At 43.8% G+C, this 20,514-nt stretch overlaps 3 protein-coding genes and 1 long non-coding RNA gene across 6 annotated transcripts; 1 reads left to right on the top strand and 3 right to left on the bottom strand.

The window, feature by feature from the left end:
• Positions 1 to 259: 259 nt before the first annotated feature.
• Positions 260 to 5,048, bottom strand: LOC101755428. Of its 2 annotated transcripts, none has more exons than XM_012842617.2 (6): positions 4,798 to 5,048; positions 4,411 to 4,532; positions 3,631 to 3,798; positions 2,633 to 2,785; positions 1,652 to 1,816; positions 260 to 919 (listed from the first exon to the last, which is right to left on the bottom strand). In XM_012842617.2, exons 1-6 carry the CDS (start codon positions 4,875 to 4,877, stop codon positions 636 to 638), a joined length of 972 nt encoding a protein of 323 aa, XP_012698071.1. In that variant the 5' UTR covers positions 4,878 to 5,048; the 3' UTR covers positions 260 to 635. The 2 variants fall into 2 exon arrangements, with proteins under 2 accessions (XP_012698071.1, XP_004986777.1); XM_004986720.3 differs by having other exon boundaries at positions 2,600 to 2,785.
• Positions 5,049 to 7,231: 2,183 nt separating this feature from the next.
• Positions 7,232 to 12,052, bottom strand: LOC101755840 (glutamate-rich WD repeat-containing protein 1). The gene is made up of 12 exons (XM_022829738.1): positions 11,864 to 12,052; positions 11,571 to 11,680; positions 11,387 to 11,465; positions 10,685 to 10,825; positions 10,477 to 10,575; positions 10,139 to 10,295; positions 9,848 to 9,951; positions 9,622 to 9,761; positions 9,453 to 9,525; positions 7,774 to 7,892; positions 7,555 to 7,672; positions 7,232 to 7,437 (listed from the first exon to the last, which is right to left on the bottom strand). Exons 1-12 carry the CDS (start codon positions 12,050 to 12,052, stop codon positions 7,318 to 7,320), a joined length of 1,449 nt encoding a protein of 482 aa, XP_022685473.1. The 3' UTR covers positions 7,232 to 7,317.
• A 226-nt stretch (positions 12,053 to 12,278) lies between these two features.
• LOC101772137 lies at positions 12,279 to 16,731 on the top strand. Of its 2 annotated transcripts, XR_215900.4 has the most exons (5): positions 12,280 to 13,628; positions 14,838 to 15,446; positions 15,902 to 15,999; positions 16,271 to 16,399; positions 16,476 to 16,731. It is a non-coding gene; the product is annotated as an uncharacterized LOC101772137 (long non-coding RNA). The 2 variants fall into 2 exon arrangements; XR_001163123.3 differs by having other exon boundaries at positions 12,279 to 13,628; positions 14,838 to 15,999.
• A 981-nt stretch (positions 16,732 to 17,712) lies between these two features.
• On the bottom strand, positions 17,713 to 18,600 carry LOC111258465 (glycine-rich protein DOT1-like). The gene is made up of 2 exons (XM_022829739.1): positions 18,551 to 18,600; positions 17,713 to 18,310 (listed from the first exon to the last, which is right to left on the bottom strand). Exons 1-2 carry the CDS (start codon positions 18,598 to 18,600, stop codon positions 17,713 to 17,715), a joined length of 648 nt encoding a protein of 215 aa, XP_022685474.1.
• Positions 18,601 to 20,514: the final 1,914 nt, after the last annotated feature.

Raw genomic sequence — 20,514 nt, forward strand, 5'->3', positions numbered from 1 at the left:
ACCACCACAAATTTAGCGTTGTCTGACTGTTTTAGGGATCTCATCAGAAGCCTTGTCACGGAACAATAAAGAGTTTCTTACAGAATGCAGTAGTGAGTCATAGTTATTTTCAGAGTGCTTATTGCTTTCCACAAACAACCAGCAAACAAATGGCTAAGACCAATGCAGGCAGAACGATAACAATCAAAGTAACACATACTAACTGACAGCAGGTGCATGATTACAGACGAAGAAGACAACACCACGAAACACAAATGAGTAAATGGCAACTGACTGAAACTGAGCTTCACAAGACGTGAACACATGTTTCTACTTGTCAACTGAAAACTGTTTACACACACTTCTGAACTTAAAAACAATTCAACCTAGTTCTGAACCATGCAACGGAATGCTTTTAGTCTCTACTGTACTGCACTATATACAAACACTGTACTGTACTATATACAAACACACGAACGCGCTCTCGACTAGTTCTGACCTCATAAGGTCAGGTTCCTTTCCTGACAGTTAACGAGCTCCTCCAACTGAAAGGCATCTCACATCTCAGGCTAGCTGTATCCTATCAGACTTGCGATGCATGCAGCCCAAGCGATGGGAGCAACCAACCTCCAACCAGATGGTGCGTGCGTGTGTGACTAACAAGCCCAGGGAACTTGCCTTGCTCTGTCATTGTCCAGGCTCCGGTTAGCCTCTGCGAAAACACGGCGACGCCGTGCCGATCTGGGTCCTACGGCCTTCTTGTTCAAAGGCGTGAGTGTCCGGAACATCACGGCTTCTTTGTTCTCCTTCTCCTCGTGCTGCTCCTCCTGCGTGCGTCGATCCATCTCAGACCTCTTCCGCTGCCGCGTGCTTCGCTCCTTCGTCTTCCGGTCTGTCTGAAGCTTCGCCTCCACGTCAGTGTTCCTCGTCTCCAGATTGCCTGCATAAATCAAAACTCAGAAGTTCAGTTTATTGTCAGACATTGTATTACCATAGCATTGCTCAGGTTGGGAATTAGATTACAAAAGCGGCAAATTTCCGACAATGCTCTGAAGCCTGCACACAACTACTGTAACGCTATGTTGTTGCAGCATGAACAACTGCTATTTTCATTTTCTCGTCAGAAACTGTGTTTCCTGAGGATGATGTATTCAAAAAGGTTTACTTAAATTAAGGGTTATTGATGAATCGACAAGATCCTAGTTGTTGGGCTTCCATGAAACTATACCTAATTATGCATCTTCCTCGTACTTATCGCCATGTTGGTTTTATGCAAAAATAAACAACTAATGTGCAATGAACTCTGTTTTATCACAAACGATGCCATTTACAGCATGTTCTCATTAAAATCCTATGCAGGAGCAGGATCCCTGCCAGTGCCAGATTTATCAAAGAGGAACACAAGTTCAGAACAAAGGAGGCAATCACGACACGACTATCAATCGCAAACAACAACCTGAAGCCCACAAGTAACTAATGTAACTTCTATGCACATTTTCAGTTTAGTCAGAAACTGGCAAATTTGTCAGGAACTGTTTTTTGATAAATCTGTCAGAAACTGTGTTTTAAGTGTCAATACTGAAATTAAGTACTGAATATGAATAGATTCCATCATGACGTGGATCCCATAGAAACCCCATATTACTGTGTTCGAGTGCTTGAGCATGCTTACCTTTGAGATGGTCGCGAGGCAAGGCTGCAGTGTGCTGCTCCTGCTTGTGCTGGTACATGTCATAGCTCTCTGGCTGTAGCATGCTCTGGTTCAGGAAGCTCTCGATTGCCTTCTGGTCTGCCTCAAGTGTCGCCTCCGGGTCACCGTCCCTCATCTCCAGATTGGCTGCATGAATCAAAAATTCAGTTTCTTTTCAGACATTGTACTGCAGCAACATAGGGATTAGCGATCAATCAACGGATTCCTACTTACATGGTTTCCAGCAAACCATACAGAAATGACAAATAGCCAACAACACCCCGAAACCAGCACATAAATACTACACGCTATGATGTTACAGCATGAAAAAGCTACAATTTCAGTTTCTTATCAGTCATTGTGCTTCTATATGAATTTCTTCATAAAATGCATTGAAACTGCATTATCAAATCTATAAAAATGGCATTACTAAAATCAAGGAGTGTCAATTATGCAATCAAACCATATTGTCAATTCCGCTGCTTGGTTGTGAAACTATCCTATCTTCAGACACAGACACATGACAAATTCAGTTTCCTGTCATAAACAACTACTCTCTACAGCATGTCACAGAATCACTGAATATGATTTAGCCATTAATCTGTTAACTAGTGTGGAAATTTCATTTCTACATGGTTCTTTTGAAAACCAAAAGAGAATACAGCCTCAGTTTCTCAATCTGGAACGAACAAAAAGGAAAGTTCAGTTAATCTAGTCAGCAATTCCGTCCAGATTCATTGATCTCTCAGAATCAGCCATAAACTTTCTGTTTTTGGTCAGATATTGTGTTTCTTGACATTTTTTTGTCAGAACCTGTGTTTAGATGCAATTAGGGAAATTAAGTACTAACAATGAACCGACCACATCATGATGTGGGCTGCGGAGGTATATACCCTGTAACTACAAAACTTCATAGAGATCAAGACATACCATCAACTAGGAGCTTGAGTGCTTGATGCTTACTTTCGAGATGGTTGCAAGGCCAGTCTTGCTGGTGCTGAGCATGCTGGTACATCTCACAGCTCTCCAGCTGCAGCGTGCTCTGGTTGAGGAAGTTCTCGCTCGCCTTCAGGTCCGCATCAAGCGCCTCTGGATCATCCCTCATCTCAAAATTGGCTGCATAAAATCAGAAGTTCAGTTTCTTGTCAGAGATTGTACTGCAGCAAAGCAGTTAGTGATGAATGAATGCAGTTCCATGGTTTCCAGCAAACCAACATCACCCTGTCACAAGGACATAATCACTATATTGCTGTGATATTGCTGCATGAAACCACAGTTTTAGTTTCTTATCAGATAACGTGCTCCTAGATGAATTTCCTAAGAAAATGTGTTGAAGTAGTGTTATTAAATCTATTAAAATGGCATTACTAAAATCAAGGAGTGTCAATTAAGCAATCGAACCTAGTATCAATTCTGGAAGCTGCTACACTCTTACTATGAAAGTGCATTGGCATATCTGCCGCTTTGTTCTGAAGCTATCCTCAGTCTTGACAACCTACATATTCCTTTTACAACTCAGACACATGAGAAATTCATTTCCTGATGTAAAGACTATCCTGTATGTCACAGCATCACTGAATATGATTTGGTGACTAATCTGTTAATTAGTACAAAGTTTCATTTCTACATGGTTCCTCTGAAAAACCGAAAGATAATACAGCCGTCGTTTCTCATTTCGGAAACAAACAAAAAGGAAAGTTCAGTTAACCTAGTCAACATTTCCATCCAGATTCATTGACCTCTTGGAACCATCAAATTTTCTGGTTTTAGTTAGACATTGTGCTTCTTGACAAATTTTGTCAGAACCTGATGCAATTAGGGAAATTAAGTACTAAAAGTGAATCGAACAGATCATGATGTTGGGCTGTGGAAGTATATACACCGTGACTAGGAAACTTCATAGTCTCATAGAGATCAAGACATATCATCAACTACGAGCTTGAGTGCTTGAGCATGCTTACTTTCAAGATGGTTACAAGGCCAGGCTGCAGCGTGTTGCTGCTGCTCCGTGTGCTGGTACATCTCATGGCTCTCTAGCTGCAGCGTGCTCTGGTTCAGGAATCTCTCACTCGCCTTCCTGTCTGCCTCAAGTGTCGCCTCTGGATCACTGTCCCTCATCTCAAGATTGGCTGCATAAAATCAAAAGTTCAGTCATTGTGCTGCAGCAACAAAGGAATTAGCGATGAATGAATGGAGTTCCATGGTTTCCAGGAAACCGACAAAACCCTGCAACAAGTACATAAACACTATAATGATATGCTGTTGCCGCATGAAACCACATTTTCAGTTTCTTATCAGATAATGTACTTCTAGGTGAATATCATCAGAAAATGCGTTGAGCAAATCATTGAAGACTTATACACTCTTACCATGAAAGTTCATATTTATATCTCTTCTGAAAGCAAATTAAACGAGAGATTAACAAAAGCCACTTTCCTGTCCAGATTCATTGACCTATCCTATCTGCAGTCCTGAACAACCACATGTTCCTATGACTTTTTCACCACACCAATTTCTTGCAGACATCAACAGAAACGCGAAAAATTCAGAACATGGTTGGCGACTAATTCATTACTGAAATTTCATTTCTATTTGGTCCGTACGAAAACCAACAGATGCAGCCCCAGTTTCTCATTTCGGGAAAGTAACCAACAGCAGGTTTCAATTAACCTGGTCAAAAGTTCCGTCCAGATTCATTGACCTCTAAGATTCAGTCCGGGGAGCCTGAACATGGTGCTTACCGTCGAGCCGGTCATGGGGCCAGGAGAAGTAGTCCCAGTCCCACCCCTCGAAGTCGTACTGGGGCCGCCGCAGCTTCACCAGCGGCTCTCGCACGACGGCAGCGAAGCCGAACCCCGGGCCCCTGCAGAGCGCAGCGAGCCAAACACGACGAATTCAGAAAAGGAAAAGACAGAACGATCCTGCTGCTACGCAAGAGCCGGGGACGAATTCAGCGTTTGGGCGGAGGGCGAGGCAAACATGAATTCAGTGGGCGGAGCCAAGAAAGAAGAATGGCAACCAATGGAACAAGCATCCAGAATCACGAAGGCAGAAGAACTGGAAGGATAAGCATCAGAAGGATCAAGAACGACCGATGCTGCAAGAACCAGACCGCTGTTGATGCTTACCTGAGAATGGAGGAACCCCTGTCCACCTCGATCTCCGCTCTCAACCAGAAGCGGTGTCGCCGCGGAGTCCACCCCTCCATGGCCGTCTCCGTCCGTCCTCCTCCTCCTCCTCTCTCGCTCGCCCACCGACTCGCTCGCGTTGGCGCTTTTCTCCTTGCCTTCGGCGGCGCTCGTGTTCTTGCCTTGGTGCGGCTCGGGTCTGGGAACGGACCGAGCGGGGGATTGGTCGGTTGTTTTTATAGGCGGAGGCAGCGAAGCAGGAAGGGGGGAAGAAGAAGAAGAAGAAGAAGAAGAAGCAGAGCAGGGGGGCGGAGGGGATCAGGGGAAAGTTCGTTACGAGTTAGCCGTTGCGTCGAGACAGCTTCCGTGTGTTTCTGAGGCCATACTCCGTGTGGCCCATCCTGTGTCTGCCTGCGTGGGCTTTCGCCATCGGACCACACAAGTCAAGTCAGTCAATCAATCGAATCCTCCACAAGTCAATTGCGGCGCTGCTGTTCTCAACAAAACTCGTCAGCAGCTCCACCAGGCCTCTCCATTGGCCCAGATTTCCATATTTAGCGCAGGAGTATATAGGAAAACATGCCAAAAGAAGAAAAAGAAAAATTACAAACGCGGTTCGTAGGTTGCCGGCGGTCTTTTAATCTAGTGGGGTTTTATTTAAGTGCAAATTTTCTTGTTTGTGGCATATTTAGCTGATAGCATTAGTGGTATTGTTTTTCTGTATTAGGGTATTATGTTTTCTAGTCACTTCTCAAGGATAGGGTCAATGCAAAAGATCTTTTCGATCGTGGAGCTAAAATTTAGTCCGTGTCACATCGAATATTCGGATGCTAATTAGGAGGATTAAATATGAGCTAATTACAAAACTAATTGCAGAACCCTAGGCTAAATTGCGAGACGAATCTATTAAGCCTAATTAATCCATCATTAGCGAATATTTACTGTGCACCATATTGTCAAATCATGGACTAATTAGGCTTAATGGATTCGTATCGCAATTTAGCCTAGGGGTTGTGAAATTGGTTTTGTAATTAGCCTATATTTAATACTCCTAATTAGTGTCAAATATTCGATGTGATAGGGACTAAAGTTTAGCCCGGGGATCCAAACACCCCCTTAGAAGAAAGCAAATGGAGTTGGAATCATACACGTGTGAACTTTGCATTTTGTAAATACATGAGACTGCAGCTCATCTCTTTCATACACTACAACTTTGCAAATGTTTGCTAGGATTCCATCGGTAACACACTAACAATGACAAGAAATAGTTTTGCAGGCTTTTAGAAGGATCAGACAGTAGTTGGGAGTTCCTTTCTTCGTGGAAGAAGTTATATTCAAATGACTTCGAGCATTTGGACTATCAGAGATATGACTGGATCTTCATTCTTCGATGATATTGATCCAATTGTGGATTATTGCATGAGAAAGTTTATTTCAGAATTCTCCCTAGTCCTTAGAGCAAAGCTAAATCTTCTCACCTCTATGGAATCATGGCTCAATAACTTGTAATTCTTATTTTGTTCCCTTTTCACTTTTGAACTTTTTTCATGAGCCTAGTGCTCCTTTTCCTTATTTCTCAATATAATATCAAGTAGGGGTTTGCTTCTCCTGTTTCATTAAAAAATGTATTCTATTTTATGGCATATTTAGCTAAATAGCGTTGTGCTATCGTTTTTGTGCAACGTAGGTGTGAAGACTTTTATTGTTCTCGTGTGTATCCATATGATTATGGCTATATTTGGATCCAAGGGTCAAAGTTTAGCTAGTTAAAATTTAGCACTAGCCTATCCATGGGTGAGCTAGGAAAGAGGAGCTAACGAGTGCTAATAGGAACTAGTACATTAGGAAAGTGTCAAAATACCTCTAAGGAAATAGAAAAGCAAGGGCAAAAGTGACACTTCATACAAGTTAGCTCTATCCATTAGCCATGTCTCTGCAGTGCTAAGGTTTAGCTCTAGCCCATCCATCCAGATATGCCCTGTACAGTACCCATTATCCATTGCCCTTTTTTATGTACGTATATATACAGATGGTTCATATTTATTTATCTTTGACATTTCATCAACTACTGTGAACATATCTATTTGTCGTTCACCGGAGCTGCACCAGACAGACATTTCATTCAAATTGGGCCGACACAACATATCGATCGCTTTATATCAAATTGGGCGCGTACGTGCATCAAGTGTGTCGGTGTATGCATAGATCGATCGCCTTATATCATCCGCCAAAAATCTAGTACCCAGACGCCTGAAAACCATCTAAATCGATGGTGAATTGTGTCATAACCGAGTTGTTAAGTGGTGTGCAGTTGTGCACTGAAGAGGAGGAAGTGAACACAGCTCCTATTACTTCGTTCTGGCATATTTGCTCATCAAAGCGGACCTGTTTCTCAAGCAAAAGACCTCTGTAGTAAATCTCAATGCCAGTCGATCAAAATTTCCGATAATGCTCGACAATAAACAGAAGCATCAATACAATGTTAAACGGTGCTTCCACTGATGTCTACGGCCCAGCATATCAATACAAGGTCGCAGCAACGTTGCTAGGCATCAACACATCCAAGCCATCGATCCCCGTCGCTACGAGCATCCCGGGTACCTGTGGGTGCCAGTGCACTTCTTTCCAATGTTTCTGGCCCTGCTCATACAAAACAGCCAGTGCCATCAGTACTCAACTCTTTTTTCCAGATTACAACACTACGTATAGAAACAAAAACCGACTGGGCCAATGCAAAAGATGATGTGATAATACTACCTGATGAACAAAAAGAAGTTGTGGGGGTAAATCTTCAGGCGCCTTTACATGATCTTGCATCTTTGATTCGAATTCGTCCTCCCCTTCTGCATCTCTTTCTACTGCAAGATCCCAAATTCTGAAGCCACACAATTCAGGAGGTGTCAGTGAATCGTAGAACATTTTTGTGGCTTGGGGGATTTAAAAAATATATAAACAAGAGAAGACGAGAAGAATCACGTCAGTTGATGGTCTTCGGATGATACAGCCAATGTTGATGCTTCAAAGGGACTCCACTCAATAGATGTAATTGCTTTCTTGTGATACTTGAAATGTGCTGCCAAGGAGCCAACGCCCTTCTACGAACACAATAGAGAGCATAAGGGAAACAGATTCGACGAGAAAATATCATTGAGAAGCCATGTACTTCAACTTTTTTGCAGGAAAAAGTTGTGTTTGCTTTAGATATTGCTGGGTGCAATTCTATGACATGCTGATAAAGAGGCCTGAAGGAATTGAATATATGCCAAGAATTATCCAGATGAATAGGAGCATGATGTTGTAACACCCTAATTTTCAACCTTTGCAATTTAATAAAATTTGCTAGAATTAAATGCATGTGTCTAAGGATTTTTAGGTTGCATTTGAATTTTCTTAGGCAATTAAATCTTTTTCAAAATAAATTAATGAATCATAGGAGTTCATTGTGGCATACATTCTGGTGCATTGTTTTTGGTTGCTTGAATTCAAATTTGTGTTTAAATTTATTTATTTGAATCTTTTAAACAATAGGAAAGTCTTTTTCTTTTCCCTCCCTCTCTTTTCTCTCTTTCGGCCCGCTCTTTCTTTTGGCCCAGCTCGCCGGTGGTCAGCGGGGAGAGCGGAGGGGCAGCGCGGGAGCGGGCCGGCGCGCGAGAGCACTGGGGCGAAGCGCTGGGCCGACGCAGAGGCGGAAGCGGGCCGGCGCGAAGCGCTGCGCTGCGGCGGCGAGCTGGGCCAAAAGAAAGAGCAGGCTGAAAGAGAGAAAGGAGAGGGAGGGAAAAGAAAAAGGCTTTCCAATTGTTTAAAAGATTCAAACAAATGAATTCAAACATAAATTTGAATTCAAGCAACCAAAAATAATGCACCAGCATGAATGAAACAATGAACTCCTATGATTCATTAATTTATTTTGAAAAATATTTAATTGCCTAAGAAAATTCAAATGCAACCTAAAAATCCTTAGACACATGCATTTAATTCTAGCAAATTTTATTAAATTGCAAAGGTTGAAAATTAGGGTGTTACAATGTGGAAATTAGCAATACATGTGCTTGTTGAGATAAGATCTTGGACATTATCCTTTTACTACATTGCTCTTAATCAGTTATACCCATTTTACTTCACCTCTTCATTCGTGGATCTTCTTGAGTTTCATCTCTAGACTCTAGCGGTCTAGCTTACCAACTTGCTTGGGACAAAAAGTAAAGGTTTTGTTGTTGTCATTGTACACATTATCAAATATGTTAAGACCAAAGGGTAATAACAGAGGCAATAGCAGTTGGCTCTGCACTGATTTTTGCTTGACAATGTACTATATAGTACTACCTGCACTAAAACAACATATGCCGTAGCATCTCAACTTGGAAAAAAAAATCCAAGATTTCCTCCATGAGAAGGTTGGCCCATTACAAAGACTGGACTAAACCGATAATCCCCACCAAAAGAAAATCAACAAAAACAGAGGACCATTTATTTATTTTTAGCCTTTTAATCTTGCTATTTCTCGTGGACAATTTTACGCATCAAATGCTCTTTATTGTATCTAAATGAAAATGTAGGCAGTGATCCTTCCATATTATATACGTTAATATAAAAGCACCACTTAGGTAGTCATAGGCATAACTATTGTGGTTTACGAAGAATTCAAGATGAAATACCTTGATTAATCTATAATCATGGACTGAGACACTGCCATCATCACTTCCTGAAGCTATCATGTTGTTGGCAAGCCTGAGAATATAATGGAAGTAAAGAAACATGCATAAGAAATCCTCTATGCATCTATTGTTGTTCATAAGTAAAATTTGAGTTTTTCAATAAACTTACCGGTTCCATGAGATAACATTCACGTCGGAATTATGAGCCTTCATAATAATACATGGTTTCTTTCCTGTCCGTATATCCCATATAGCTATGGTTTTATCCGCTGAAGAAGAGGCAAATATGTCGGCTTCCGTGGGACTCCACTGCAATAATATAATTGTAGGAGTTGAAACAATCACAATCGAGAAAACATAGGTGAAGATCTATGTTACATCATTCAGTGCCGTACCTGTAGATCTTCAACGCTTTTAGAGTGTCCAACAAATGGATTTGCATCTATGTTCCAGTTGCTCGAAGTTGGCTCCCACAGGTGAATGCACTTGGTCAAGTCACCTGCATATACAAAGAATTAAACTAATCCATGCAGATGTCCTATATATATACCAAATTAGATGACTTGGATGACTTATTGACATGTATCAGAGGGGGCAAGATGATATATTAAGTCACCAATAAGGAAATACTTTGGATACTATAACAAATAGCAAAAAGTGTGAAATGGATAAGACCAATTATACACCAGAAACAAGTCTTCCAGTAACAAGTGGATTCCAATCAATTGCAAAGCCCTCATCTTTATGGCCGCTAAATACTTTCAAAGGTACGAGCTTGTGGATTACTTTGTCTTCCATCCCTGAATCTGATAATGAATTAAGGAAAGAGCTGTAGTCCCACACCTGCACAGAATGCACAGTTATGAACAGATAGTCAGCATGGGGCATTCTATTCCTTTCCAAAACGAAATATAACATGTAAAGTATACATTCTGTTGATGTCTGAAATGGGATTGATCATTGACGTGGGCCAGTCAACAATCACAGAACATGAAAAGGAAATGTGATGGAGGAACCGAATTACCTGAACATGACCAGTTTCTCCCCATGTGGCACATAGATGTGGTTTTTGAGTCATCGAGCGTATCCGATTTACACTCCCCGCGTGAGCCACCTTTTTTAGCTGATACATTAGCAAAATAACACATAATAAGCTATGCATCAGAAGAGCCTACTGGATAGTGAAGTAATTACTTTATTTATGGACAAGTCATTTGAGAAAAAAAACATACTTGCATAGTATCCTTTGTACCTTCTTCATCATCACTGCTGCTGTCACCATCCATATCACATTCACCATCAGGTCTCGGCATCTTCCCTTTCATGTTGGAAAGCATAAAAATTCCAACATAATTTGGTGTACCCTTTGGAGTCTGAAGAAACAAGAAGTGTTAGCTCTTAAACTGGAGGGACAAAAGTTTGATTATCTGGGTTCACAGGTGGATAAAATATTACTGAAAAAGATGCAAAACAGAGCAGGTAAACATGTAACGCTGATTATCTGCAACTACACGAATCTTAAAAGTTCCAGCAAAAGATTGATTAATTTTAGAAATTTGTTCAATCTCGTTGTTATTATTTCAACGAACCAAGTTAGAGAAAACTCGCAGTCCATCACAATCTTTCCTAAAAATCATGATGCAAATGCAATCAAACACTCATACTCAGTTTCCTCATGGTTTTTATGTGCTCAGAGTCAGCACCGGCGTGATTTTTTTTTATCTAAAACAATGTAATAAGAGCATAGCAAAGTAAAATTCAGAGCAGGAACCAGGGCAGTATAAAGTCACAAAATATGACAATGAGATATGATTTATTTATGTTTAGAAAATCAAAGAGCCAAGTCCGGGAGACATGAGTGAGGAGCAATTCAAGTTTTGCTGGTGCCCTACACCACTAAGCTGAAATACATAGATGTGTGTGTAGACTTTCACCTGAGTTCCAGCAACACCGTACAATGTATGTGGGAACTCTGATCGGACAAGTCCAAGGTGATCGCGAACGACATCAAAACTGCAACGGAAAGTAAGTTTGTTGACAATGGACCGCACACATTGACCTCAAATTAGGATTTAGGAGAAGTATAAACAACAACCCATGTGGAGAAATAAATCTTACCTCAAGAAAGGACAGCCAATGCTAACAAACTGATGGAAATAATTGTAAGCCGTGGGGTCGTACTGGAGCTCCTCCCCATCTTCCAGTGCATCTACGCCCGGTTGCCATACCTAAATGAATTACTAGTTGAAGAATCACATCTTGTAACGATGATAAAAGATTCCAGCTGTAACTTAACAAATGAAATAATAGGGAACGTTGATGTTCAGCACTCCGCAGTCATGTGCAGTGCAGTCTCCACACGTTCAGGAGACGCGAAGAAAATAACAGGATGGTTTGTTTCACGGCCTTACCTTAGCCGGGATGGCAGATGATGACGAAGGTTCACCAAGTTGCTTCAGCCAGGGAATACAGAAATTGGGATCAGGAAACACTGGTGAGCGATCGAAATTCGAAACAGAAAAATCAGATAACACGATGCATGTATCTGGCACCTTCTTCTTGGATTTGGCCGCCTTCTTGGATCTCTTGACGCGACCCATCAGTTGTGTAAAAGAAATCCACCAATGTAGTAGGAAGGGAGAAGGTCGACGAGACTCTTTCTAGCTATGATGAGCTGGGTAGAGTTATGGGGTGTGTTGTGCGGCTGCGAGGGAGAAGTAGGAGCTAGCGGCGCGGGCGCGGCGCCGGTGCTGGCGGTGGCGGTGTCAGGGTTTGAGGCAGTTGCGTTCCGTGGATGCCAAGCAAGATTATATGGGCTGGGCCGAGACTCAGGTCTCGGGTGGACCGAGAGCAGATAGGCCGCCGTCCGCAATCCGCCTCTCCTCGGCTCGCTCGCCCTGCTACGCCGCTGCCGCTGCCGCCGCCGCCGCTGCCGCCGCCACTACTCGGTCGCCCTGCGCCGCCGCCACCGCCCGCCATCCTCCTCTCCTCGGCTAGGTCTCCGTGCGCCGCCACGCCGGATCCGCGGCGGAGGAGCCCAAGGACTCCAACGGCCTCTCCTCTCCTGCTGCTCGTTGCGCTCTCGGGCTCTTCGCCGTCCACCACTTCGCTGACCATCCCCGTCTCCCTCCCTGCGCTGCCGCCGGGCCGCCGCCGATTCCTCCCTGCGTCGCCGCTGCCGTCCACCGCATCGACAGGTCCGTGGTTCTGCCCGCCCACGTGGGTCTGCCTCTCGCCAACCGCCATCCTTTACCCATGGTCTGCAGCACTTCCTCGCCGCCCCTCTTCCTCCTCACCGCGCTCGCCCTCTGCGCTCACCGCGCCACGCCGCCCGGCGCGGCAGTGCCTCGCGCGGGATCCCCTCCTCGACAAATCCACCGCCACCATCAAACAAATGCCGCCTCCCCTTCCCCCGTGCTGCTCATCCTTGTGTTCCCCACCTCCACCTCCCCAATCAACATTCGCCTCTGTGTCGCCTTCGACTGGCTCATCCTGCGGCATCTGCCCCAACTCATCAGCTGTGCGATTGAGAGGAGCTGAGGTGCAGGCCATGGCTTGAATTGCCCATGAGGGAGATGGATTGGGAGGAGCCCGTGCTGGATTTGTGGCTCGGGTAGGAGGAGAATCTCAGGAGATGTCGTGCTTTGGTTGGAGGTGCAGCAAGAATCGATGGAGATCTAGAGATGAGGTCATGGTGGTGATGTTGGAGCTTGGGGATTTTAGAGATGGATTTAGCGTGCTGCTGCTGATGCATGCTGCTATTGGAGGGAGAGAAGGTTAGCTGGGTTCATGATCAGCTCGTCGTGCTTGCCGGCAGGAAGAAGGGAGAACTACTGGTTGCTGCTGCAATCATGGTGGACAGAAGAACAGAGAAGAGGTGTGCTGCTGATTATATTTGACCTGTTGCTTGCTAATTTGGAGGAAGAAAAAGAAAGAAACTGGTTGGCAGGTTGCTAGCTATCGAGGATTGCTTGCTCGGTGGAGGCAGAGGGAGAAAGAGAGGTGTGAAGGAAGAAAGATGCTACTATGTGTTTATTTGAGAGGAGCTGGCTTGCTATAAGAGGCCGGGAACATTTGTAGCGTATTCTTCAGAACATATCACAAGTGCTAGCATATTGAAGATTTGGAGGGCCTGGAGGACTGTGACCTGCTCTGCAATGTGGTACTGCAGATGAGGTATCCAACTATCCATTGTTTGCTTTGAGTCTCCCTGTGTTTATGTGCCTTTAGATGACAGTAGCTTTAATCTTGCTCCTAATTTGATAGAACTGAGATTTTTTTTCCAACATAAATAGGCTAATTTCTTAGAGCCATTACTTCATCCCAGTTTACACTTATACATACTCGCCAGATTGAACCATAGTTAGACCTACTGGAAATACCTTTTTATGCTCTCGTATTCTGAATATGGGAATTCTGGACTACTTTATTTTGTGCATGTTAATTTCTCGATAGTATTTCTTTAAGATTTGCAGTTAGGAGACTTTGGCCTTTTGCTCGTCAACTTTCTATAGCAATCAGTGATGATATATTGATCTTGATTCTTGAGCCAATCTTCTTGTTACTGAGGCCACTTATTGTACTTGTGCCCATGCAATGTATCTTAACATGGTAGATAACATGCAGGTTCCATGTTAGAGGTGGAAAAGTTAATATTCAAACAAACATTTAATCAGGACTACATGCAGTTTATTTTGTGAATTTTGGTTTCAGGGATACATGCAGTGGTATTTGTTTCATATCAGCTTTAGGCTCTCCAATCCTTATTTATTTTATGAATTTTGGTTTCAAGCCTACAAAGCACTGGCATTTGTTTCAAATTTAACTTTTAGCTCCCAACTCTTAATCTGTAAATGGGCGGCTTTAGGTATCAAGAACTGCATTAACCATTGTATTTGTGAGGACTAATGCCCAATCAATTGCCTTCTAGATTTTAGGACACATCATTTTCCTTCTTTCCCTTGTACAATCAATACCAAATGTGGTTTATTTTGCTGTTACTGATTCCTTCCCGTCCATGCTATTCTGCCAAGAAAGTTAGGCTATTGGTTAATGGTTGTTCAATGCAAAATATTACGATTCTTCATATCTAGGTGTACTGTTGTCCAAGAAGTTTGCTTGAGTTACAATTTACAAATAGTGTGCACTGTTGGACTGAATTTTTTTATGAAGTCTTAAGTTGTACAAACCATAGATGGATCAGGCCATGAATTTTATTACTGTACTGGTTCCTACACAAGTTATCAAAATTATTTAGCAACATATCAACTATAGATTATATAGCAAGAAAATGCTATTCAACTTCATTATAAAAAAACAATTTCATTCAAGCAAGGCTCTGTTGAACTCACTTGGCCCATCCTTTTATTTTCTTTGTCTATCTAGGTTCTAGAGAGGTTGGATGGAAGAAAAAAATGTAGAATCTTTATCGTCTGGGTTCTATGCCAGGTTTGGTTTACTATAAGCATGCATATTTAAAAATATTTTTCCTGGTTAATGTACGTTATTTGGGATGCTGGTGATTAGGGGGTGAGATTTGGGAGGTTTGTCGAGTAGTTTAATTTTAGTTTGGACACATACCTCTGTTCCTTGAAAAAAGTTTAATTTTAGTTTGGGAATTCTCCATTCTTGATTTCACTAACCTATCTTGGTTCTTCTGATCTTCTCCCACTATGATTATGAGATGTTGCGATCAAATAAGTGGAGGTTATTAAATTACATGAACTTATAGATATATTAGCAACTGTAATGGAACTTGTGCTTCTTTATCTAACTACCCTGTCATGCCCCTGTTTTATATAAGTTTTCTGGTTATTTGAAATTTCACCATAAATATCTGTGCTGTTTAAGTATACAATCATCAAGCCTCAAACCCAATGTCTTTTATACAACTCTGCAGTGAGAGTTGTGTCCAGAGAAACAGATGCTTTATTTAATTATTTCCATCCCCAACAGATGCAGGTCTTTTTTGTGTGCAGCTTGTTGGCAGATAAGGTACAGCTCTGCCCATTTTAGTTGTTCCTTGAGAGCCATATGCGCAATACTTCTACTTATGATTAGTGTTTTATGACTATGCCAGCACTGTGTTTCTTACATTTTGTTTCATGGTACATTAGCATGTTGTACACCCAAATTATAGGGGATGGGGTAGGGCTGGTGACTGGTGGCTCCATTGATATTTCTGATGAAGAAAATAGAGGAAGATTATGTGTTCATTGAGTTTTCTGTTTACGTGAAATCATGTGATGTGGTCATTAGCATGTTGTACATCCAAATTGTCGGTTGGAGTAATCATCTTTGTCGCAATCTGATATTGTTATGTTTTTATCTATTACACATGCAATTGCACATGAATTTTAATTTTGTTTCATTCTGTGCTTGGTATTAATGGTATGCCCAATGACAATTTCGTGTCATGTGATGCGATTCTACATTTGTTTTGCATGTAGGGATAATTTGTATGCCCGTAGCAACGCACGTTCTCATGATGCAGCTGGTGGTGGAGCAAAACTGTTGCTAGACGCATGATTCTAGCAAGTGTGCAAAGGTGCCGGCTTTCTCTGCACACAATCTCTTTCGTTTCTATGCTTTGTTTTCAACCAGTTTTATTTTCTTAATGTAGCTCAAAATAGCATGTTGATAAGATCATATTGATTGTTGGGTAATATATTTGTTAATTAGGATTTGCATGAGACTAACTTATGAATTAATCATGTCCTTGACTAAGTAACAACAGTCCCTTTCTTGTAATGAAAAAAAATCAGATCAATCTACATCAACCTTGAGGTTATAATGCATTCTTTGACATGGCATGGCAGGTTAATGCACAACGTGGTTGTATCATTCATGGTGAATGCAGGAATATGATGGAGAAAAGGGGGCTGCTGGATTTGGCCCCCTATAATCCCACTCCTATGCCAAGGTTCATGGTGTTTGTGCCATCGGAGGTAACTGAGGATAGGATAGCATAGCTATCTAGCTTCTGTTTTTGAATGTGATTATTCTTAATTACTGATTATGCAGGTTTCTTGCTGCTTAGCTTCAAGATCCCTACTGGTGGTAGTATAATAGGCGATAGACATTAGATTTAGCGGGGTTTGTTCTAAAACCATTTCTGGACATAAGCTTTTCTCCTATCGATCTACTGACTGTCCTTTTTATATAACTTAATGGATGACTCTCCATGATGCTTGATTTTTGTTGCACCTGTAATACGAATGAACATGAGAAGTCATGTATGCCTGTTTAATAAAGTATAAAGTTGGATGTATTGCATTTATGTTAGTCGTCCACTAAGATTAGAATGGTATCTATCTATGATTTGTGTTGCCCGTAGCAAACAAGGGCACAATCCTAGTAAGAAAAAAAAGCAAACAAAGGTTTCCGATTTAAACTTTACATCATATAAGTTTCGACTCAAAACACATGAAAACGTGAGGAAATAAGGGGAGCCAGGCGAATTGTGGGCATGTTCATGCGTACACTAAACAAGGGTACACGTAGGAAATAATTTTTTTCTAGATTTATTCTAGGATTTAACCGTCGTTATTCTTTCAGTGGTAGGCGACGTGCCCGTCAACAGCGAAGCGCTAGTGGTGACTTCGTCAATTTTGAGGATTTGCCATCTTAATCTTTCGGAGGTGTTCTCGTAGGGTGAATTGTGGGCATGTTCATGCGTACACCAAACAAGGGTACACATAGGAAATAAATTTTTTCTGGATTTATTCTAGGATTTAACCGTCGTTATTCTTTCAGTGGTAGGCGACGTGCTCGTCAACAGCGAAGCGCCAGTGGTGACTTCGTCAATTTTGAGAATTTGCCATCTTAATCTTTTGGAGGTGTTCTCGTAGGGGTAGGGTTGTGTGCGTGTGTTCGTAAGGGCGAGTGTATGTGCGTTTATGTGAACGTCCGTGTTTGTACTGTGTGTTTTGAAAAAAAAGAGCACACATGTACATATATACATATAAAAAGAAGAAGAAAAGTTCAAATTACTCCCTCCAACTATGATCAAAATCCAAATATAACCCTGTAAAAAGTAAAACTGCCCTGACTTTATAAAATCAGCTTATTTTTCACCTTTGCAACCCAACTAAACTACTTTTAGCCGTATGGACAATGATTTTGTTCACCCCGTTCGGTGGGCTGCAGCTGGATGCCGCTAGGCTTTTTCCAGCTGGGCTTTTCAGCCCAGCCGTTCGGTGCGCTGCTTGAAGCCGTTCGAGCGGCTGAAGGCACCGACGCTTCAACCTCATTTGGCCTGCTATCGCCTGCCGTCCTTATCCAGTCGCCTCCCTCTCGCCCGGTCGCTAGCTCTCGCCCCCGATCCGCCGTCGTCGCTCCCGCCGCTCAGCAGCGCCTGCGCTCTCGCCCGCTCTCCGCCGCCATCAGTCCCAGATCTGGCCCGCTCCCCGACGTCGTCGCTCCCGTCGCTGGCCCGCTCCCGCGCTGTCGCCCGCTCTCCGCGGCCGGCGCTCCCAGATCTCGCCCGCTCTCCGCCACCGTCGCTGCCGCCGCTTGCCCGCTCCCACGCTCTCGCCCGCTCTCCGCCGCCGGCGCTCCCGCCGCTCGCCCGCTCCCGCGCTGTCACCTGCTCTCCGGCGCCGGCGCTCCCAGATCTCGCCCGCTCCCCGCCGCCGTCGCTCCCGCCGCTCGCCCGCACCCGCGCTCTCGCCTGCTCTCCGCCGTCGTTGCTCCCTCCACTCGCCGGCTCCCTCGCGCTCCCCCTCTCTCTGCCGCCGTTGCTCCCAAATCTCCCCCGCTCCCACCCCCTCGACCGCGCTCCGCCGCCTTCGCTCCCAAATCTCGGCCGCTCTCCGCCGCCGGCGGTCCCTCGTGCTTCGCCCGCGGCGACCACCTCCCTACGTTGGGCAAGTGACAGGAGGGCTACAATCACCGAAGTACGGGACGACTCTTCTTCGCCGGCGGCGGGCTATTCCGCCCCACCGAAGTGCTGCCGCACAGGGGGTGAACGGCGCCGCCAGGGAGCAAGGTCGCCGACCAGCACGGCAGCTGGGATCCGGGCTCTCCGCCGCCGTGTTACCACCCCGTGCCCCCCACCCCCCCGGCACTCCACCCCCCTCCGGCCCCCTACAACCTACAGGTGCAGGTGGTCACCCAGGTACGCCTGACGCTGTTGATCAAGCGCCATTACCATTACAAATTGTTATGAACCGCCCTGTTGAACTGCCTATGATTATGAAGTTTGTGTTCTAATGCTTGCGTGTTTTGTGCATTAGCATTACAAATTTTTAGCTTGCTGTTGCTACTTGGGTGCAGATGCTCCATTTTTGTACTTTGATGTTGAAATACAACAAATTTGCCATACATGTATGACCTCATAGCTGCGTTACCATGACACACAGACATACATGACATGTTTGATCATACTAGAGACCATGAGCATGTAATCTATGTTTGCCTGGTTCTGTCCATGGTCCTGATGGTATCACTTGTGTGCATTGTGCTTCCAGCATGTTATTCAGCTTAAACTCCCAAACTTGTCTACAACATAGTGAACTAAATTGATGTGCCTGGTTTTGGTTTTCTCACCTTTCCAGGTGACTGATACAAGCCTAGTAGTAGGCCAACCGCGAGGAAGTACCAAAGGTGCCCACACTGGCATCGTCATCCACTTCGTCGTGCTCCCCCCTGGTCTGCACGTACAATTTCCGCCACTAACATGCCAAGACAACTGCTAAGGCAAGTAACATATCCATTGATGCTGAGATTGTGTAGTTGTATGCCTCCTGGTTATCCGTACTTCGGTGCAATATAATTGTAGCTCCTGTGTACTCAGATGAATCATAACCGTGCCAACTGGGACGAGGGCACGACGAAAACTTTGCTGGACTTGTGCATTGATCAGAAGAACCAGTTCAATTGGAGCAACAGATGCCTCAGTAAGTTGGGATGGAAGAACGTGTACCGCAGCTTCAACCAACAGACTGGGTTGCATTTGGGCAGCAAGCAGCTGCAGAACAAGCTCAACGCCCTGCGGAGAACATTCCTGAGCTGGAGGGCCTTGCAAAACCAATCTGGTTTAGGGCGCGACACACAAACTGGTGGTGTTGCTGCTGATCCCACCTATTAGGAGGACAACGAAGCAGTACGTCCTATGACAGTCCCATAAGTTAGTCGTCATCTTATTTGTACATTTCTGTTTTCGGCCTTGAACATGCACTGTTCCTTGAACATTGCAGGACACTAGTGGTGGTGCTGCCCCGTCGAGTTCCCAGCCGAGTTCTGTTAAGCCTCCACCTTTCCTCGAAGAATTGTATGAGTTGTATGGCCATGACCCCCAAGACAGGTGCACCTTGCTGACGGCAGGAAGTATTCGTGAGTCGGCACCTAGCGTGGGGACTGAGGGCAATGCAGCGGACTTGGACCAGGACCCCATGTCTGCTAGTAGTGCTCGTAACTTCTCCAAACGACCGGCCCAGGAATTCTCTATTGACAGTCCTCGGGAAAAGAGAAGTAGCAGCTTGGAGCAGTACATCAGGGACCTTTCTGAAAGTGTGGCAAAAAGGAGCTAGAAACGTGCTGACCGTGCCCAGGAGGAAATGGACCGTGCAATGCAGCTTATAGAAGAAGATGGTCTACAGGAGGGGTCTCCGCTTTACTGCCAGGCTCTTTATTTATGTACTAAGAACCCGATTATCGGAGGGCGTTCACGAAGATGAAAACGAAAGAGGGCCGACTGAATTGGATACAATTCAACTGGGACATGTTGAACAAGTAGAGTAATTGTGGCATGACTTTGTTTTATTGTAGTGATGTGTACTGATGGGTTTAAAAGATAATGTTTGCACTTGTGTCGGAACAGTAATGTTAGCTTATGTAACATGTCCTGTTCGTTGAACATTTTGTTTTAGTGCTAGTTAAATTCCTTTCAAGTTTAATGTCGTCCATGATCAGCAATTTCTTTCAAGTTAAATGTCGTGATCAGTGATTTCTGTGAAGTGAAATGTCGTCCAGGATCAGTACTTTCTTTCTAGTTTAATGTCATCTACGATCAGTACTTTTTTTAACTTGTGTCAGAACAGTTGGCTTTGAAGTGATTTGG

The sequence above is a fragment of the Setaria italica genome, chromosome IX (assembly GCF_000263155.2).
Source record: "Setaria italica strain Yugu1 chromosome IX, Setaria_italica_v2.0, whole genome shotgun sequence".
Classification (NCBI taxonomy): Eukaryota; Viridiplantae; Streptophyta; class Magnoliopsida; order Poales; family Poaceae; genus Setaria; species Setaria italica.